The 22,452-nt window shown below is 32.0% G+C and overlaps 3 protein-coding genes across 3 annotated transcripts; 1 reads left to right on the top strand and 2 right to left on the bottom strand.

Annotated features, from left to right (window-relative positions):
* Positions 1 to 4,450: 4,450 nt before the first annotated feature.
* On the bottom strand, positions 4,451 to 13,750 carry LOC119835574 (protein disulfide-isomerase A5). Its single transcript, XM_038360481.1, has 12 exons — positions 13,359 to 13,750; positions 11,948 to 12,183; positions 11,536 to 11,743; positions 10,909 to 11,037; positions 10,647 to 10,747; positions 10,359 to 10,504; positions 8,389 to 8,519; positions 7,819 to 7,977; positions 6,889 to 7,027; positions 6,155 to 6,354; positions 5,444 to 5,621; positions 4,451 to 4,975 (listed from the first exon to the last, which is right to left on the bottom strand). The coding sequence occupies exons 1-12, from the start codon at positions 13,386 to 13,388 to the stop codon at positions 4,716 to 4,718; spliced, it is 1,917 nt and encodes a 638-aa protein (XP_038216409.1). The 5' UTR covers positions 13,389 to 13,750; the 3' UTR covers positions 4,451 to 4,715.
* An 843-nt stretch (positions 13,751 to 14,593) lies between these two features.
* On the bottom strand, positions 14,594 to 17,980 carry LOC119835631. Its single transcript, XM_038360573.1, has 5 exons — positions 17,794 to 17,980; positions 17,628 to 17,722; positions 16,587 to 16,712; positions 16,027 to 16,153; positions 14,594 to 14,825 (listed from the first exon to the last, which is right to left on the bottom strand). The coding sequence occupies exons 1-5, from the start codon at positions 17,800 to 17,802 to the stop codon at positions 14,748 to 14,750; spliced, it is 435 nt and encodes a 144-aa protein (XP_038216501.1). The 5' UTR covers positions 17,803 to 17,980; the 3' UTR covers positions 14,594 to 14,747.
* A 658-nt stretch (positions 17,981 to 18,638) lies between these two features.
* LOC119835630 (triosephosphate isomerase) lies at positions 18,639 to 21,872 on the top strand. Its single transcript, XM_038360572.1, has 6 exons — positions 18,639 to 18,795; positions 18,961 to 19,085; positions 19,397 to 19,508; positions 19,884 to 19,993; positions 20,371 to 20,577; positions 20,878 to 21,872. The coding sequence occupies exons 2-6, from the start codon at positions 18,975 to 18,977 to the stop codon at positions 21,082 to 21,084; spliced, it is 747 nt and encodes a 248-aa protein (XP_038216500.1). The 5' UTR covers positions 18,639 to 18,795; positions 18,961 to 18,974; the 3' UTR covers positions 21,085 to 21,872.
* Positions 21,873 to 22,452: the final 580 nt, after the last annotated feature.

Raw genomic sequence — 22,452 nt, 5'->3', positions numbered from 1 at the left:
GAACTATAAAAGTTTATCTATACCGATAGAAAAAAACATTCTGTCATAGATGACTTTCCTGCAAAGCTGCGAGTAGCGTTAACGTATGTTTAAGAATGCAAGGAACAAAAATAATTGTAATCGATCAATTTAATGGATTACGCTATCGCTTTATACACATCAACGCTAAGCTTAAGAACAGTGTTCCCGAATCTACTATCTGAACTATTTGTCAGAATCCTGTTACTATTGAGTGTGATATCAGTGCATCAATTTTTTCAAAGACAGCCGTACAGCATAACTGCGGAAGAATTAATTAGTGATTATAGAAAACCGAGGCGTGATTCAATAGTTCCTGCATGGGTTATGATGTCAGTAATAATATTTGTGCCCCTAGTAATCCTATGCATGCCATTAGTACTAGCAAGGAATTCCGTAGAAAGTGCGCACGCATTGCTCGCGTGGTCTTTAGCGTTGTTGACAAACGCGCTCCTTACAGAGTCGCTTAAAGTGGTAATATGCCGTCCTCGACCGGACTTCTTTTACCGCTGCTTCCCTAATGGCATTGTTACGTTTGAATTGGCATGTACGGGAAATGTTAGGGACGTAATCGACGGAAGGAAGTCATTTCCGAGCGGTCACAGCAGCTTTTCGTTTTGCTCGCTTGGCTTTTTGAGTTTGTGGTTATATGGGAGGCTTACTGCGCAGTGTAATGATATAAGGGTTGCATTTTTGTGCTCTGTGCCGATAGTGTTGGCTTCTGTGATAGGTTTCAGTAGATGTTGCGACAATCATCACCATTGGCAAGACGTTGTGGGTGGTGCTGTAATCGGTTTTATAACAGCATACATTTGTTATAAATGTTATTGCGTACCTATCTTGTTACCTGTAAGAATGTAAAATTGAATAAATATGTAAATTTAAATAACCATAATTAATTATAAACGTTACTTGTATAATATGCAAATTGTATGTCTTTTCTTATTTAAGCAAGCCCAACCTACATAGTTTCGGTCATTGAGGCTTTGTTTTTAATGGGACAATTCGTGTTCAATAAAACGACAATTCAAAATATTTATTTATTACTGAACATCGATAAGTACATACATCGTTTCTTCAACATCTTACGCTTACTTTGATTTCTGAAAGAAATAGACAATTTTATTTATCACAACAACAATAATATTCGCTATAGGTAATTGAATACGTAGATTCGTATTTGGAAGAGCCCGATGAAAGTACGCCTATTACCTACACATGAAAGTTTTTACTAATACGATAACATAAAAAATCCTTTTCAACATTTTTTGCAATGCGAATAAAATGGAAGAAAAAACTTGTATCAATAACTGTTCAAAGAGTTAACACTAGATATAAAATATATTCCATAATAAAAGTTAATCGATGTAAATGCATAAAAAGCAAGCGACCTTGGAAGACGATATGCTAGTTAGTCTATTACGTAAAAATATAAGCTATTTAAATGCAACTAGAGATATTTAAAATGCTTTTATAATTTTTTTAAACATATCCCACTTTAAGCAAAAAGAGTGGTGAGCCCAGTGCCTAACTTAAATCATTAGTTTTTATATATATATAATACAAAATATGGTTATAAAATAAAACTGAACATTGCCGAAGGCATATCTGGACCAGTTAATCAACACTTCAGCTGGTATTGTTGGCGCTCCTCGACAAATACATTTCAACATGATAAAGCTGCTAAAAAGTCTTTGTAAATTTACTCATATTCTTATATCTGATTTCAGTATACATATATCGCTTAAGGGACTATTTAAACAGAGATATATTTATCTAGCCAGACCGGTGTTTTGCTCAAGTATAAGAAAGGTCTGGCGGCACCGGGCAGTTAGACCATTTTTCGGGTCAGCAAGGTTAAGAGATAACATGATTTTCGTTCTTTTAACGCAATGTGGAACATTATTGCGATACAAATAAAAAAAATACTACAACAATATGTACTAAGTTCTCGAACATCTACTGAAATATATTCCCAGCTAACTAGCAACGAGTATATAAAAATATATAATTTTGCTACAATGATATTCATAATTATGATACTAATAAAAACTAACAGCAGACCTTACTAAATTTCATTACTAAAATCAAATCAAATAATTATGCTCTATATAACAATGAATAATATAGTTTCAACAGCATAAAAAATTATAGTACAATATCTCACTATTCGAATCTGCTGATATCTGTTTTATGATAATATCAAAGAATTATTAATCATTGTGGTATGCAATGGATTACCTATAAGTTGCCTGTCAAAAATTGGCCGCAAGTTGTAAAGATGTTGTTTTGTAACAAATATTTAAGAGCTATTTTTTAACCTAATTAATATTTCGTTTTATTTGTGAGCGAAAACAATTGTGAATAAAAAAAAAAACAAATTCGTTGTAAATTTCAAATTTGTAGACCGTAGATTATAACATCAAGAACATCAACATTTACATTTAATTACATACTAATTTTATAGATTATAATGCATTCTTCAAGTAAAAATACATTAAACATCAAATACGTATAAAGCTTCCTCGAAATACCATAACCGAGCAATATCCTTCTTTGAATATATCGCACACAGCCCGAAATTTGTGCCTCTTAAAAAAATATTTATTTTCTGAATTACATTAGTGAGATTTTTTTTAATGGTAATACATCTAATTTGTTTGCCAACCGTAAAGCTGGTGTGATGTTCTAACCAGAACGTATATAATAGAGGCGCAGCAAAATTCCCTTCTCCCGTTAGCTTCATCCAAAATCTAACAAACCATTAAAATACAGATAATATAAAAAAAGTCGGAAGTATATCCCTATAACTAGCTAACAGCTGGTATGATAACAGATTATACATATTGTAAAAATACATTACTAGAAGTATGGAAATATTCAAATTTTATATATTATACAAAATTATTATACACATATAACACCAATAATGTACTTATTACTGTAATTCTTACTTCATTACGAATATAAAGTTCATGTCATAATTACGTAAACATTTTACTCGATTGATACATAAAAAGAAACTACCTACTGTGCAAAAATTGTCCTATTTATATACCTAAGTTTGAATAAGAATGCATTAAAATTGTAGAAAATCAAAACTGAAATTTTAAATTTACCTCTAATTGATCTATCTAGAAATATCGCATATTCATACAATTAACTACTGAGTACATCGGATTACATTAAAACTATGGATACAAAGCCTATGTACTATGCGAGCCAACTAACAATAGCCTGGCGCTTACTACAAAATACACAGAATAACCTTTAACTTAGTACTGCCAGCAAAAAGACTACTCAAGTAGATTTGGAGTAAAATTGGTAAAGATTACCAGAAAAGTGAACAAAAATTCTTTTTGCAAACCTTACGCTTTGGTGCGACCTAGAGAGATTTGCGAAACAAAATGGCGTCATAAGAGTACTATTCTTAGTTGCTTCGCATAAATATATTTGATATGGAATGTTAATTACATTAAGCATACTGAATATATTTTTCTAAATACCTTTAAATACATAACATCCAGTCCTTCAATTCCATTACTCACGAGATTAATTTATTAATCCAAGACATACATATAATTTCATCCTAGTATATTCCAAAAATAGTACGTAATTTTAAAAATTCCACTACATACTGTTTAAGCTCACACATATGTGTAGTATTGTAGTATTTATTTTATGTGCGCTCTATTTCAGTTCCATTGTACAGACTATTATAAAATACCACAGATAATTAATATCTACATTATCTATACCAAAAGCAGGTACATATACAAAGATATATGGGGAAACCGCTTTCCGAACCAATGGTAAATGGTAAAATTGTGTTACAACGATTTCAAAGTGCTTCTAATTGAATAAATATTTTGACTTTGCGTTTAACGTTTGAAATAAGATAATTAATTAATGCATAATGTTCTATTATGTAATTACTGTATATGTATGTGAATTAACTGCATGTACTTAAAATATAATGAATAAATTGTAAATAGTTCAGTTGCTACCCGGACGGCCCGCTTATGCGCATAAAATAACTATTTTAAGTTTGCTACCTTCATGTAATTATATCCCATAACATGTCTATTGTGCGTATTTTTTATAAATTCGAAGATTAAAATTTTGGACCCCCAATTTCGACAAAACATAAAATGTCAGAATGAAATCAATTAACGATACAAGTTTCAAATAAATATTGAAGTAAACGAAAAAAAAAATAATTAAAAATGAGATTTTCAGTAATTGATTTTCTTACAAGCTAGATCAGTAAGTATAAGTAGATATAGTTTGTAAACAGAAACTATACTTTCCCGCCGGTACTTGTCTGTAGAAACTGCTTCCCGCAACCCTGATTAATAATGCCTATGATTTAAGATCACTATACTAACAGGAGTTAAATTGAATTAATTAATGGTGTGCGTATTATGGTATGAATTTGTAATTCACAAATCTAAAGCTATCCGATAAAATTCTTGACAAGCCGTCAAAGGGTCAATCGAATCCACGCAAATTTAGTCCCTCAGGAACTGCACAATAAGACATATTACGGCGTACAGGCCTCAGTCGTCCATCTCCTCCTCCTCCTCCTCGTAGATTAAATCCAGCGGGTTAATAAAGTGTACTTCTATTTCCCAATACGGCATCGCTACCGCCAGGAAGGCGGCCACGAATTTCAAGACCCTAATGGTTGTTAGGAGTCACAATTCCTCGTTAACCTGCAAGGAGTGCCTGCAGAAGGAGTGCATGTCCTCCAGGGTACGGTCGCCTTCGTATACCGCCAGGAGTGTCGCTTCGGAGTACAGCTTGAATGTCGGCAAGGTTTTGATTTGGCCGAAATCGGTGGCTTTGAGGTTGTCGGTCACGTCGATGGCGACGATTTTGATGGACACGTTCTCGTTCTTCAGCTGGGTCGCGAGGCGGCTGAACGCTGGCTTCGCTTCGTTGCAGTGGCCGCACCCTGGTGATAGGCATTTTATTATTTACTTATTTTCACTGTGATATTTATTTATTATTAAGTAGAGATTAATTTATATACAATAATACAACATTCATTTAGTCTACAATACAGTGTGTGATATTGATTTTCCTATAATATAAAGTACACTGTTTTAATCCTTAATACTTGGCATAGGTATTTATGAAACATCATTGGTTTAAGATGAGGATTGATACTTTTTCAGACTCTTCTGTCGTGGTCACAAATCATAACGCTGCCAAAGTAAAGTATCATCTCTTTTATCACTTTAACCTCAAAAAATCGATTATAGCCTTTTGTCACATGTGCGGCAACGTCGCGTCAGCCGCACGTCACGCGGCGTTGCCGCTCCGCGTACAAAGTTCAGATTGTTTGTACGTAAGGCGAAAGCATTCCATTTGCATTCGTGCGTATTATATTGAAATATTAATAAAAAATATAGCAACTCACATTGCGCGTGGAACATGACAAAGCTCGGCACAGTATCGCCGAGTATGTGCATAAAGTTATCATCATTAGCGAGTATGACATTCACGCCGAAGCCATCCATGGTGTGACTCTTGATGCCCTTCTCTTGCATAAGAGTGGCGTCTATCTGGGTGTGGATGTATTGCACGAAATTGGCCATCTACAATTGGGATGAAAAGTGAGAAATTAATATTTAATAATTACATAAGAATGTATATTAGAAGATTTAAAAACTATAATATGGTCAATTTTTAATTGTAAACTTAAAATGAGATGTATATATAAGATTTTTTTTTTTATTTATTTCATACATACATACATTTTTGACATTTTTAAATTTACGATTTATAGCAATTACAATTTAGTTTATATAAACGGTTTGTCTTACATATATTTTTAAGTTTACATATATAAAGCCGATGTTTCTCTAGCTAGATTGTAGGGCAACCTGTCTTTAGGAGATGGTCAGGTTATGTGGAATTGTGGAATTGTTATTTACTTTATTGTATATTTATATTACTTAGTGTTAGCGATGTCATTTTTATCAGCATGTTAAAGATATATAATTATTTTCTTTGAATTAAAATGTGGATAATGAGATTAAGTAATATAAATAGCTGCTAAAAATATTTAAGTTTATTATCATTCATTATCATTCATGCAAGCATTTTAGTAAACTTAATCATTAATTACCTTCCGACCCCCAGAATAGTCTTCGATCTTTTCATAATGATTAAAATACTTCAAAGTGGGGTATCCCTTTATCTTCATGGTGGAACACAATCCAGTCTCGACGGTGCAATCCACGGCGCCGAACAGTATCATGAGATCGTCAGCGAATTTCTCCGCGGCCTTCACGAACTCCGGTTTCGTCGATTGACAGTGACCGCACCCTGGGGGATAAAACAAATAATGTTTCAATCGAAAAAATAATCCATTGAACACACTACATATAAATATAGACCCAGACTCCTAATATAGCTTTCGCTGTGCCTCAGGGGTCTTTGTCTTCTCGTTGGAGTACATAAATAGTTCAATCTGAACTGCGAGGATTTTAATTCGTATAAAGGATAAAATGTTTTATAGGAAAGGAAATTTAGTACATTTTTATGTATTTTTAACTTCCTCTTAATCTTTAAAAACAAATCTAGCCTCTATAAATATCTAGCTTCCTGAAAAGATAGACAGTCCCATGGTTTTGACCGCACAATTTCCGCTCCCATGGATATCTGGGATGGAAACTATCCTATGTCTCGAATCTCAAGATCAATCTGAGAGCCTTTGCGAATGCGCTGCCCGCGTTTAAGGGGAAAGGGATAAGAAAAGGATTGACGACTGGAAAGAAGGAAAAGGACTGGGAAGGCTCAGAAAGAGAAAACGAGGTCGCCTGCTCCCGCAAATAAAGTCTATTTATTATTATTACTTACATGGTGCGTAAAACATAACGAGTGCGTGCTTAACTTTCCGCAACGCATATTTGAACGTGTCCGTAGTGAGATGACGTACTGCGGACTCCTCTTCGGTCCACGGTTTTTCTGAAGGTGGCACTGCCGCCTCTTGGGGATCCTGTAAGTTATTAACTTTTTAATTATTTTTACACATACCATTGAACATATATTATTTTTTAGGATAAATAAAATCCATACCTAGAAAACAGTATACGTATAATATCTATTATACGTGAAACAATTGAAAAATCTCATCCTATTATCCTATTAATATTATAAATGCGAAAGTTTGTAAGTATGGATGTATGGATGTATGGATGTTTGTTACTCTTTCACGTAAAAACTACTGAACCAATTGCAATGATATTTGGTACGTAGACAGCTGGATAACTGGAATAACATATAGGCAACTTTTTATTCCGATATTCCTACGGGATACGGACTTACGCGAGTGAAACCGCGGGGCACAGCTAGTAGTATAATAATAAAGATGCTACCACATCTAGTATATAATAAAATACGGATAGCAGTTAGTAGTATACTGTTGTATGTAGTGTGTTGTACAACGCCTTTGCTCTCATAGGAAAAGTATGGTCTTAACAATGTCCTGCCAGACCGGGACCTTTTATTTGTGCATCGCCGGGAATCGAACCCAGGACCCCTCGGTTCTACTCTCACGCGTAAACTACACCGGTCATGAAAAATACAATAATGATAAAATTAAAACCCCTATACAATGTCCCGAGGTGCTAACAGCTCAGTCAATTAAAATGGCAAAATTGTTTTATACGAAAAATATACGTCAAATGTTATAATAGGTCAATAATAACCTATTTGCAACTATATAAAACTTTCCCTAATACAATACTTGCTATAAATGAATCAAATGCCACAACACATTCCACCCACCTTCATAAATTCAACGATTTTATCATCAGTACGATGATTAATGTCGTACTGGTATTGGCCCCTGTGGAAGTACTTCATCGTCGGGTATCCCTTCACGTTGAAGCGAGAACCCAGCTCCCTTTGCTCAGTCACGTCCACAACGGCTATAAGACCTTCAATCTAAAGCAAAATATAGAGAAATGCTCTTTTATTTTTGTATATAATTTAGTGTTTAAGTGATCAGCCTGTCATTTAACATGCAACGATACAGACTAGAGAGATAAATTTAACATTTCACTTATGTATTTCAATTATTGTTTTTAAGATTACTTAAAATTCGATTAGTTATTTTCAATTCTAGTGAGGAGAGATATTTTTATGAACGACTAAACATATCACACAAAGAATGCACGATAATAATTTTTATCATGCTAATTACAATATAGTCTGATAATTAACTTTGGAATCCTACTACCAATAAAGTATAGTGGTAATACGGTAGTTACTAGAATAGGACGAAAATCTTACGTTATACAAATTTTGATAAGCTTCACCCATGAAAAAAAAATCTCAATTTTATCAAAGACATACCTTTTCCGCCTGCATAATCTCTTGAGCCCTAACAAGATTCGGCTTGAGGTTCTTACAGTGGCCGCACCAGGGCGCGTAGAACACTACCAGAGCATGTTCTATGGCGACTAGCGAGAAGTCAAAGTTTTTCGCTGCCGAATAAAATAGTATTTTGATATCAAGAACTTCCATTACATAATAAATACAGATGGCATTTCAAACATTTTTCATACGCTTTATATATACTAGACCTTTAATTGCAATAATTATAGCATTGCAATTTTAGAATTTGGTTAAAAATTATATAATAAATGGCTATTCGTCTGTGGTATAAATAAATCCTATGTTACTAAAGCTGCAGCTTCCTAACGGTGAAAGAATTTTTAAAATCGATCTAGTAGTTTTAAATATATGTTACGAAAGTAGTAGTGACCCGATTTCAAAATTCTTTCCTCTTTATAATATTAGTACAGATTACAATAGATGTATATAATTTCTTTTTCAAATGATACTTATGCGATTTCTTATCGATTTTCCGTATTTGATTTACACAAATGGGTTGGCTTAAAATCGCAGTTGTTGTTTTGATTTGCTAATTATAGACGTTGAAAAACAATAGAAGTGTTTTTCTGCCTTTTTAATATAGACGAAACTACAGACAATGATGCTAATGTGAAATCGAAGCAATAATCGAAATATCCACTGTCGAATATTTACATGTAACGAAAGAAAAACGTTTATTCAACAGAAAGTAAAGCGGTTATTTATGTAAAAATTACAATGTACCCATCGCCAAAGTTACATACCTACTACCACAGAAAATATAATGGCATAATGAATAGTCTAGTATACTTGTGTGCTAACAATAAATCCCCATAAACACGTGACGTATATTTTCTAGTCGTCCATTATTAACTACAAAATAAACACTCCTACGACTTGTTGCGTTTAGCAACAGGTCAAAATTGTACGAATGTTATTACAACCGCGTTAAAGAAGTTTTCTTCAAACATTGATCCAGAATCAGAAGGGTTGTCGAAGGGTTGTCATAATAATAAAAAAAATATGCTTTTTTTTCTCTTTTTTGATATTCAAAAGGTGGCATTCTGAAATTTTGAGTAGCTTCTAATGTTCCGGAAGAAAGAAGAAGGACAATTCTATTCAGCAAGCATGCCAAAGCTATTATTGAGAGCCATTTTTCTCAATATCGCAGTATCGAAATCAACACGCAATAGGATATGTCGTATTCAACAAAGTATTGACTATTTGCTCTATGCAAATATATTGCATCCTTTTCGCTGACATGCGCACAGATACATCTACGTCGCAAGGATTCCAGGTAGCCTAGAGCTAGCTGTATCTAGGTCATCTAGGGAGCGGGGAAAATCAATGAAATAGCTACCTACGCCTGATTGAACTGCGTAGTTGCTTTGTTTACACCATACCTTGTAATTTTATGTTTATAGGAATGGAGTCTGGATTTAAAAAGATATTTTATATTGGCGAATTATTATAGATATAAACAGTGCTTTTAATGTTCGTATTTTAAGTAGAACCGAGAAAAAGAAAATCACTTTAATACTAATAAAAAAATTTCATTAAAAATGCGTTGAATAATTTATATGGGATACCTTTAAAATTATTCAATAAACCTTTTAAAAACATGACGACAGCACTCGATTCTTCTTTTTAGTTAATTATTTTGTTGTCATGACATATTTCAATAATGATTCAAATCAAAATAAAGCAAAAGAATAATTATTTTGAAGTCGCAAAAATGAGTTTTTACATAATTAAAATAAATTAATTTAAGTTTTAGTTGGTATTTCTATCCTTGTTATTAATGTTGATATTAATTGTACAGAACATTTTATTTTTTACAATTTTCAATTTTTTTCTTACTATCAGATAATATCTAAACAATCTTTAACCATCTTTAGTTATTCAGAGTAGGTACAAAAATATAGATAAATTTAATTTTTTTTCCTCACCTGTTAAATGTAGCAATTGAGTATCCTCCGTCCAAGAAGTGGGTGCGTCTTTCTTAACTTCCTCAACGCTATTCGGGTCTCGCACGAACTTGACCAGTGCTTCGCGTTTATTGTCTCCATTGTACACCATGCGAAAACGACCCTTCCTGTACAAATTTACTTATAAATAATCATGAAAATTGTTTGCACTTATATTATACTTATATCTTTTTATTAGAAATCGGAAGCTAAACAAAATTTTTAAATATAGAAATAATAAATAATAATAAAAAAAACAAATTGACTTACTCATAGTAGAATATTGTCGGAAAGCCGGTGATATTGAATTCGGTGCGAATTTTTGCATTGTCCGGTTTGGAGACATCAATTGCGGCTAACATTGCTTCACCCTAAGAAATTTTGTAATAAGATTGTAAATATTTTAAACGTACCTCAAAACAACACCTTCAATAGTAAAAATGAAGTAAAGGAAAAAATAAAACAAAAAAAGTTGACTTCTTTTTTTTTCATTTGCCATAACGATACACAATTTTATGAAATATTGCCTTACCTTCAAGTCCTTGGCAGCCTTGGCATATTCCGGCTTTAAGATTTTGCAGTACCCACACCAAGGCGCATAGAACATTATCAGTGCATTCATGAATGTCGCCGATGCCTTCTTCAAGAAGTTTGTTATTGCCTGTACCCAGATTATATCTCTATTTATAACACATCTTGCATTATAAACCATCAACACCAACATTTACAAACCCCTTTTATTTTATCAAGCCAATTAGTTCATAATTGACTAGGTGCGCCCCGCGGTTTCACCCGCGTAAGTCCGCATCCCGTAGGAATATCGGGATAAAAAGTTGCCTATATGTTATTCCAGTTGTTCAGCTGTCTACGTACCAAATTTTATTGCAATCGGTTCAGTAGTTTTTGTGTGAAAGAGCAACAAACACACACACATCCTAACAAACTTTTGCATTTATAATATTAGTAGGATAGGAGTATTCATGTCCTGCTTTATTATAACATTTTATTATGCATAAAACAGAGGTGTATGCACTTATTTCGTACGAATAAAATGCAAAATGAAGACATAGCCAACCTAATTGGTTGATATAAGTAATTGAAAAAAAAACAACATTATTCCGCTCCATGTATTTCCATCTATAAATAATATGGCCCTTACCGCAGAATTGGCCAAGTGGTATACATCAGTTGCAGTAGGATCTTCTTCCCATGGAGCATCACCCGTTGGATCCAATAGGAAATTCACAATCGAGTTAACAGTCTCGGCTCTCTCATAGTCTTTATTGAATTCACCGTCTTTATAATGTTTTATGTAATATGGTGCAGTTGTTTCAGTTTTAAGTTTCTTACAAAGCTTTTTACCTTCACTGTAATATGTGAAACATTTAGAATTTTCAATATTTAACAAATACAAAAGCAAGGCATCATCATGCTGATGAACAAATATGGGCTGATGTTGACCTCATCAGCCTATACTTGTTCCCCCAGGCCTCCTATGAGGAAAAAGCAATGAAGTGAAAAGGCATTTCAAGCAATGTATTTTAAGAATAAAAGAATGAATTATTCATTACCTCCCAACACAATCTATGGACACCAATGTAGCTCTACCCTTCATTTTGTTGGCTACCTCGCCAAAAGTTGCGAGTATTGGTTTAGCATTCTTATGATTATTTATATACAGCGCTAACACATTTGTTTTTGTTCTCATTAGCTTTTTAAATTCTTTGAAATCATCCACTTGTGTGATGGATGATGTCTGTTTCTTGACTTGTTCAGACTTTTGTATAAATAGGAAGAATAAAAGTAGCTGCAAAAACAAATCAGTAAGTACTTATCACCCCATGCTTAGCCAAGTGGAGGGTTTTGGTCATTCAAAAGTTAAGATATTTAACGTAAGGGCAGGCCCATTACAATAAAAAAAATTAATCTACACTATTCCACTATTTGAACAAGGGCAGCTTTGATTCTTTGTTAGCATGTTATATAATTATATTCACCAAACACAATTCTAGAGTTATGTTAAGCGAAACATTGAGTGCAGAATAGAACACAGAGTACTGCGGTTTATCCAATGGTCTCTGTCCCAATTGTCTAGGATAAACAGGAAGTTTAAAAAATTTATGTAATGTATAGCTTTTAGAATGTTTTATGTTTCTTAAAGCAGCTAGTTCCTTTTGAAGTGGCTTATCTAGTCCTAGCTTAGTTTGAAGACCATTGAGTCCCCAAACTTATTTAGTCTAAGACCCTATTCATTAATTAATCTTTTCAGCAGTTTGAAGAACACTGAGCTATCATTCTATGTTAATATTATATTCAGAATATATAAATCGAAAAAGGTAATTAACTAGCTGATCTATCAACACACAGCCCAAACCACTGGAACAATCAGGCTAATATTAGATTAACCATAACATAACCATGAAAAATTATTTTAACCATAAAGAAGATGTGAACAACAGCTAGTATGTTAATATAAAAACTTGTTAACTAGTTAATATTCAAGGTATGGATTTCCTTACTAATAGATAAATAGATAAACTACTTAATAGCTTAAATATTTTTTGTTGTTTTAGGATTTACATTGCACTCCCGTTTAATACTAAAAACTAAAACCTGTTGAAGCATCACAACATAACATAGAATATATAGAATATATGATTGTGTGTTTTATTTATTATATTTTTAACTGTATGAAACTCAAAGTATAACTCTGTTAAGGTTATTTACAAATTCTAGATGTCATACTTTCACTTAGTTACTAAGTTTTTTTTTTGTTTTTTAATAACTGGTACCTGAATAAAAAAAGTTAATTTGTTGTTTTAGAAAAAAGATGAAATTATAATGTAACAAAGATACAACAAACAACTTTATATTGATATGCGGCCGGCATGGCTTTGTGTATCCGGCTGTCGCCTACATATTTATAAATAGGTAAAATCAATAACCTAATATGCCTGTTAAAAATGTGGATAAATAACTTACCGAAAAACGCAGAAACATCGAAACACGCATTTTGAAGCTTAATAACTAATTATCTTAGCGAAAAAATGAGTAGTATTTCTTATTTAATTAATAACAACTTATTAAACGTATACATTTGCACAAAACAAGTCAACGTATCGGCTTCCACCCGTTATCTGCCCTAAAACCTCTCCTCTCAGTTGCAAGCTGAGCTTGTCTAGAGTCTAGAGCGGCAAGTTTCAATAGTTGAAAGTTATATATTTTATATAAATTAGTAAATATTGTACTTTAACACTACACCTAGGTTTAGCAAGGTCTGTTATATGTAAAGTTTTACGCAATGTTTTGCTTTCTTAAATAATAATGTACACATTAATACAAATACACTACAAGCCAAAGTTTAATTTAATTAAAATTCAAGAATTCAAGACTGAACTTTTGAGATGTGATTTGTCATTTGTCAATATAATAAACGTCAAAACAGAAAGTCAATGTGAACAGATAAATAATAGAAATGGGAATTGGGGAACAAGGGAACATTCACTTTCCTATTTTCAGGATAATCTAACAATTTTGAGGTAAACGAAGAAATGAGTAGTTGAGTTTATCATAATATGTTTGCATTAGTTGAACAAAAAAAATTCCTACAATTTCCTACGCATAATTATTTTCCTAATTCTTGCCGTTACACATTTAAATATAATAATATTAGCGATATACATATTATTAATATATGGAAATTAAAATTTCAATTAATTGAAAAAAATAATATTACTAATATACGTAAATTAAAAATTCAAATAAGAAACTAAACTTATCAGAACAAGACCAAATTTAAATGGGACCACATGAGAGGACCAAGCTTTCAATAAAATCGGTTCACCAGTAAGTTCTAAGCTAACAAACACAAAAAAATACAGATGAATTAATAACCTCCTTTTTTGAAGTCGGTTGATAACTAATTATAAGATATCTTTATACACTAATTATTCAAGAAATATGTTCCTATAGAACCATCAGACAATGCTTTTAAAAGGTGCCTTTTTCAATGTGTTTTATTTCATATTCATGTCGATAAATGTTACGTTTCGTACAGTGCTTAAATTATTCAACTCAGCTGTGTATCTTTGGTATTAAAATGAAATAAAAAATAGCAGAATCTTTTTCAGAAAAAAATATTGGAAACAATGGAATTATGTTTTGTCAAAAACTTAACATAGGACATAAATAAATAATAAAAGATTTTCACATTTAAACATTTATTATTTAATTAGTGAGGTACATTATAAAATTAAAATAAAACAAATCACTTAATCATTGGATTACACACTTGGGTCATTAAATAACATAATAATAATAAAAAAAGCTAGGAATTAAGGTACTTGTAAAGGGATTTCATTGGTTACACATTTAACAGCTGATATTTTGAGACTCATCAGAGGCACCTAAGTCTATTCCAGTATCATTGCCTGCATCATCTGTTACCTCCTGAAATAAAATTATAGTACATATGTTCAGATATTGTTTCTATGCAGCATTTGTAACTATATTATAAAACAAATAAAAAAATTTATTGATTTTATTTTATATGCAGTATACATAAGAATCAAATAAATTTTTGGGTCGGGTTAATAATATAACGAAAATTAAATCGCCTTAAAAATTCGTTAAGAAGTCTCTAATTATCAATAAATTTCTTATGGGCTCATAAGTTGTACTTTAAGTAATTAAGCATCGTTACAATCAGCTCCGACTTCATTAGTGACCTTCGAAGTGCATGAAAAAATTAATTTTCTTTGGCTTGAAAATATGTTATACCAGCTTTTGCCCCTTCACATCACAGGCCTTATAAACTTTCTTCTTGAATCACTCTATCACTTAAAAAAACCCATCAAACCCATTGCATACTTTTAAAGATTTTAGCTACATTAGGGACATAGGGACAGACAGAGAAAGCGACTTTGTTTTATACTAAGTAGTGATACTAGGTTATGCAATATCTTAAAGAAATCAAAATGATAACTTGTTGCAGGTTGTTAGTTTTTACACCAGCTGGTTATCTAAAGATGTGAATTTAACATTTGTGGTGATACGCTGTACAATCACCTTTAAATTTCTTGAAGATAGTGTTCAAAGGTTGTAAAAAGAAATAAAAAATACATAGTACCAAGGTCACCATTTCTTAATGGATTTTTCTGGTTTGCAGACCACCACAATTTATTTCATCTTTAACTTTATATCCTTTTTTTGTTTTCTATATTCAAAACCTACCTCAAAGATATATGAACAAGCATATAGATGTATGCTTATATTTGTTGAAAAAAAAATATATTAATGAAAAATTTTATAGCTTTACTAGCAAACTTGGCGAACTTCGTTTCGCTACCAGATGGCTGTATGTGAAAAATGAATTTCCCGTTTTTCTGTTGAAATTTTCCCTGAATTTTCTTTGCTATAAACCTCACGGAGCCCGAGACCTTTCCAACGAAAGCAAAACCGTGGAAATCGGTTCGTGCGTTTTGGAGTTATAGCGTCAGGAAGGAAAACCCGACTTATTTTTATATAGTAGATGGAATAACATTAAATGAAATAAGTAAATTTGCAAATCTGCACTAATTTCAGTTACAAATTTAATATATAAGGGGTACCATATCTAAGTGTTTATTTATATTCTGCATAATACTCTTACTTTATATACATCCATGAAACTTTGTACTTCATCCAGCATTTGTTTGTAATATAAATTCTCTTCCTTTAAAGTTGCTTTAAGTTGACACAGTCTTTCATTCTCTTTAAGAGCCGATTCTAGCTCTTTCCTATAAAGAAATTTATTTAAAGTACATTATAATACAACACAAGTTACAAGGTGGACCCTGCATGTTAACTTATGTGAGGCTGAGATTAAAAGCCTAACTGTTTATCCAGATACCCAAACAACTGATTGAGTCTTCATACAGACCAAAAAAATTGTGTAAAAGAGTAACAAATAAAAAAACAAACATCCATCTTCACAATTATTCACATTTATAATAATAATATAACCAATGATAGATAGATTTAAAATGTTTGATTAAAATGAACATTATACAAATGTTAAGAGGATTAACAAATGCAATTTGAAATTTTTTTCTTGATGTGATTATGTGGATGCAAATTAGTAAATTAAAAAAAAAACTGGACTCCATTTAGGGGTTTAACTCAAGATTATGATAAAATACTACTGAAAAATATAGCAATTAAATAACCCACCTTTTTTCTTCTGCTTGTATATACCAATAGTTGTTACTTTGTATGCGCAAGGCTACATCATCTTTTAAGCTTATTGCATCCAAGTTGACTTGCACACTTCTGGATAATTGATTTTTCTTACCATCTCTGCAACAAAATGCACTATAACATGTATGTAACTTTGATTACTGTCTATGTAGGTATATAAAAGTGAGAACAAATATATAATTTTAATTTTAAGGCATTGAAATACTTTATGAATGAGAAATTTTGAAAGAATAGAAAAAAATTGATCATGAGGCGGTATTTGATTCCGTAAACCGTATCAAGCGGGTGGTTGAGAGGCTAGGTGTTGCTATGGATTGGCAAAAAACGCAAGTTTGAATCCTGCCTCATGATCAATTTTTTCTATTCTTTCAAAATTTCTCCAATATGTAATTATTTTATGTGGGATGTCTTCTTTCTTTTGATAGGGAGTTTAGAATAGGAAAAGCATTACTTTTATCAGTTTCGCTAAAAGACTGCATGCATTAGAAAACTGCATTAAGGATATGTCCTTAATGCAGTTTTGTAAATTAAACCCACTAAAATGGAAAAAATTAACATCCACAAACTTTAACATAAGCAAACAAAGCAATACTTTTTAAGGGTAATTTAGACATTACCAGAAGTTCATGCAGATATAAATAATTAAATCAAAACAGCATTACAATTAAATGAATATTGACATAACTCCACCCATTTTTGGGGTCAGATTCTTTATCAGTTCCATACCTAAGCAAAATTATACATTAAAACAAGCAGAATGAAAAAGCTGATAACACTACATAAATTTATTCAATACAATAGCATGAATTAATATTGTCTTTAAATAAGAAATAGGTGGCCCAATAAAAAAGGTGACTGATTGAATAACTGTATTTAGGTTATAACATTTAATACCATTCCTGATATCACGCAAGTTATAAGTTAAATTATATAAATTTACAAAGGATTTGCATTTTATATTAAAATATTTCGTTCAAAATGAATGTTGCATCTAACATCTGTGAGAATATTTACCGGACAAAGTAATCTTCTATTTTCTGTTTTCTTAATGGTGTATCGTTACTTTTTGTATCTTTTAAAGAATCTTCAGGCTCCAATAAATCAGTTGGCTACACAATTAAAAATTAATTAATAATAAAGTCAATAAACATAAACCTAGTACAATGCATTTGTCACTTACTTCACTCATTATAGTTTCTTAATGTTCGAAACACGAATTAATAAATTACAGTTCAAAATAATTAAATTATAAATATACAAGCGCTGGAAAAGAAAAATATTCAAAAACAACTTTGTTTGTAACTTTGTAACGTATCGACTATTGTCAAACATTAGATAAGTGTCAGTGTTAAAAAAAATAACGGCAGATGTCAAGCAGATGGGCGCGTCAAGTAAAAAAATCGAGTTTCTTTCATCAACCCCACAGAGTAATTTTACATAAATTGTATAGTCTAGTGTATATATTATTATGCGTTTAGAGCGCAGGCGGCGCTGCAACTGTGGATACAGAAAAAAGTATTTGAATACTAAATAATAAACAAAAGGTTTTGTTTTATACCAAATATGAATTCTAAGCAATCGAACAATCTATGAAATTATTAAAATTAAAAACAGCTGCATAAATCAAAATTATTTGTTTCAGGTATAATAATTAATATCATTTCCGATTATTTAAGGTAGGTATAACAATTGATGAATCTTTCCTGGATATTTCAACTTTAAACATGTTTTAGTTTGTAATGTTCATCATAATACCATGCATTAGTTTCTATTTTGATAACAGTACGTAATGTGCGGTATTCATTACAAAATTTATAAAATTCTTGTTTCAAGCCACAGATAAGGTAGTGGTTACGGTTAGTTGAAGCCGTCGCATCATGTTAGCGAAGCTTAATTTATTGACCGATATTCTTTAGATTTTCTCAATGTCACACAGGTCATAGCCAGTCAGTCAGTTCTCTTTGCCAGTACATTTTCTTTACACTAATCTTATTGGCTAATTTCTGTGTCGAAAATTTTAGCACCAATCGCAGTAAATGCTTTTAAATTTTAACTCTGCCAATTACAATTGGAGAACGTACTTAATCAATACTACCGGCGAGGTGACCCGGCTGACCGCTACCTACCTGACGATCGCTACTTGCAAATTGCAACAGATAGTTGTGTTTCAATAAAGGCCTAAGTAAGTAACATATTTAACATTTTATTAATTAAATGACATGTTCGTAAAACTCTGTTTTTAATCAATGAGATTGTATTATCTTATAAATGTAAGAAGTAAAGGATCTAAAGCACAATGGACGCTTTATGATAGCGGTCAATTAATTTAATCACTCTTATTTTGCAGGACAAAAATCAACCATGGGTCGTAAATTTGTCGTTGGTGGTAATTGGAAGATGAATGGTGATAAGAACCAAATAAATGAAATTGTCAACACCTTGAAAAAAGGTCCTTTGGACCCAAAAGTTGATGTATGTGCCCCATCTTTATTCATATCTTCAGTTCTCCATTTCGTCTAATAATAACGATGTAGAGATGCTTTTTCATGTTTATTATTTTATTTTTATTATATTTTACTTCCCATAAAATTAATTATTTAATAAATCTAAGATCTCAACTTGTACTTGTACAAGGTATAAAAATACCTTGTATGAGTTACTGATTTATTATGTATTTTCTACACATTTCTGTAACTCTTGTAACACTGATATTTGTACTTTAATAGTACTTATTGATAAATTATTATGTTCATTAAAAAAAACCCTATTTGTTTGATGTTTAGGTGATTGTTGGTGTACCAGCCATCTACTTGGCCTATGTCAAGGGAATCATTCCTGACTCCATCTCTGTGGCCGCCCAGAACTGCTGGAAGGTGCCGAAAGGAGCATTTACAGGTATGTACCTTACTGTAGGATATCAAAAGCATTTGCTAATAACATGATATTATAGATGGGGATACCCATATCTATATCCTTGCCCTTTACAATCCATTCCTTTATCCTCATACACAATCCTTTCCCTATTCTATAGGATAACCCTTTTCCTGTCAGTCCTTTTGAAGGCGAAATGGTAGTGCATTGGCCTACATGTCGAGTCACCAATGCTCAAGATAAGTTACTTCCTATGATGTAAAATAGAAATATACATATTAATAGATACTTGTATCAGAATCTAAAGCTCCAATCGACTTTAAATATATTAATTAAAAATGAAAGTTATTCTATTTTTTGTCAAATGAAATATAATTATAATTACAATTTCTAATCTAGGTGAAATCTCTCCGGCTATGATCAAGGATATCGGTGCGACCTGGGTGATCCTGGGACATTCTGAGCGTAGAACTATTTTTGGGGAGAAGGATGATCTGGTTGCTGAGAAGGTAAACAATTGTACAGATCAAAAATAGACGTTAGGGATCTCAAAAACATAAAACTTTAATATTAATACAAATAAAAAAAAAACTGTTATAGTAATACAAATTGGAAAAAACTATTATAAGAGCAAATTATTTTTAGCCAAATCTAATATTCCTGAAAAATTTACATAACTATACTTTTGTGTCAATGCATATTCAATTCCGATCAGACTGCCAGCAGTAGAGGCACAACTTAATGATAAGTACAATACAAAAAGGAAGGAAGGTGTTTAATCTTCATTTCATCAGTAATCTGTATAGATGTGATAATATATACTTTGAAATATGATTTGTAATGTCTGTATATATATATATACATATTATGTTATTTATTTTCGCAGGTAGCCCATGCCCTTGAATGCGGCTTGAAGGTCATCGCCTGTATTGGTGAGACCCTTGAGGAGAGAGAGGCTGGTAAGACCGAGGAGGTGGTGTTCAGACAGACTCAAGCCCTGGTGCCAGCTATTGGCAATAATTGGGACAAAGTTGTATTGGCTTATGAGCCTGTATGGGCCATTGGTACTGGCAAGACGGCTTCCCCTGCTCAGGTATTAATATATCTGTATAATATCCTTTTTTTTAAATTGATTTTTACAGTCACAATGCTAACTGACCCGACATATATTGTTCTTTAGGCGAGCGAACTGTCTAATGCATGCAATTTAAATAGCCAATAAGTTTTCTTAGTATTTACAATTTATAATTTTTGGCTAAAACTTTTCTTTCATAATGAGAGAATGTGAGTAATGATTATCATTTTCTGTTTGATTGCGTGAATATAATCATCGAATATTTGCCTTGATTAATGTAGTATTTTAGAAACAATTAATCATTTTATATTCGAACAGGCGCAAGAAGTCCATGCGGCTCTCCGTAACTGGATCTCTAAGAACGTGTCCGCTGAGGTAGCTGAGTCTGTGCGAATCCAATATGGCGGGTCTGTGACTGGCGCCAACGCTAAGGAACTCGCCGGCTGCGCAGATATCGATGGGTTCCTTGTTGGCGGTGCCAGCCTGAAGCCCGAGTTCGTGGATATCGTGAACGCGACTAAATGAGTGTGTGTTTTCCAAATATTCCCCCCTTGTTTGATGTAATGTGGTTGCAGCGCAATGCGAAGTTTGTGGGTGTTGCCATTTGCGAAATAAAATTCAAATGAGGCAATATTAGCAAGATATTATAGAACAGAATTACATGGGCATATATTTTAGAAATGTTTATACAAAATTATATACACTTTTGTAATAAATTAAAGAAAATTTAAACAGACATTCATCATCAAATTAAATAGAATACAAACTTCCATTGCATTCGTGACCACATACAAGGGGCGGACCCGTTCGTACACAGATATTTCGTTCTCGAAAATCAGTGTATAAGAGATTAGAGAAGAAATACTCAGTGATGAATGGGCAGCGACTGTGTCGTATGGACTGATTCTACAAGTCAAAGTGGCATGCATAATCTCGTGATAACCATTTACTAAGTGTCTATTTAACCACCGACAATTTTTAGTACTGGCAATACATTCGTAAAACGAACTCGACTTATTGCATTTAAAATTGGAACAAAAATTTCATCTTTTTTTATCAGTACTAAATGTTGTATGAACTTTATACTTATTATGATATTATAATCATGTAGGTTTGAACTTATCTAGTTACTCGCACAATTATTATTTGATTTGTGTTATCGGTCAGTTTGAGTTTAGTCAGTTTGTTGTATGTTGATATTTTTTGGCTGTTATAATTTTTATCAGCTTCCCTGATAACTCGTTAAGATTTATTTTATTTACATGTTGTTAAAAATGTGCGTACATATTCAAATTAAACTCAATGTCGTATAATATGTTTTTTATTAACAATCCCGTTACAAAATTACATCTAAATATTTTGAGCGATATATTCATTGTTCTATATTGTAACAAATCAATCTTAAAATAAAATATAATTAGCTAATTATTTGTACTCGTCAATGTATTGCTCATATTTGAACCCTTCATAGTAATTATCTAAAAATTTGTTTTACATATAAAAGTATCAATAAGATTATAAAATGAATAAATAGTACAAATAGACTATTGAAATAGTACATTGAGGATTGCTTTTCCAAAGCTACTTAATTCTCCTCAACATGCTAATGTAATGAAATTTTACAATTTAATGCTGAAATACCATGTTATATATTTTTATAACATCTTTCTTCAATGCTCGTGACTATATATTTTTTATAACATATGTTACCTTTCCACGTGTTTTGAGTTACACATACACCGATTCATCTTAACATTCACTAAAATAGGGCATTAATGATTCACAATTTCATATATTTTTCATCGCGATGCGTGCAGTAGGACACAGGCGAGTGTAATTACAGAGAGTATATACGAAGATACATAGTAAATAACTTATAACTATGTATATAAT

The sequence above is a fragment of the Zerene cesonia genome, chromosome Z (assembly GCF_012273895.1).
Source record: "Zerene cesonia ecotype Mississippi chromosome Z, Zerene_cesonia_1.1, whole genome shotgun sequence".
NCBI classification, from domain to species: domain Eukaryota; kingdom Metazoa; phylum Arthropoda; class Insecta; order Lepidoptera; family Pieridae; genus Zerene; species Zerene cesonia.
This window is presented reverse-complemented; position numbering and strand designations above follow the sequence as displayed.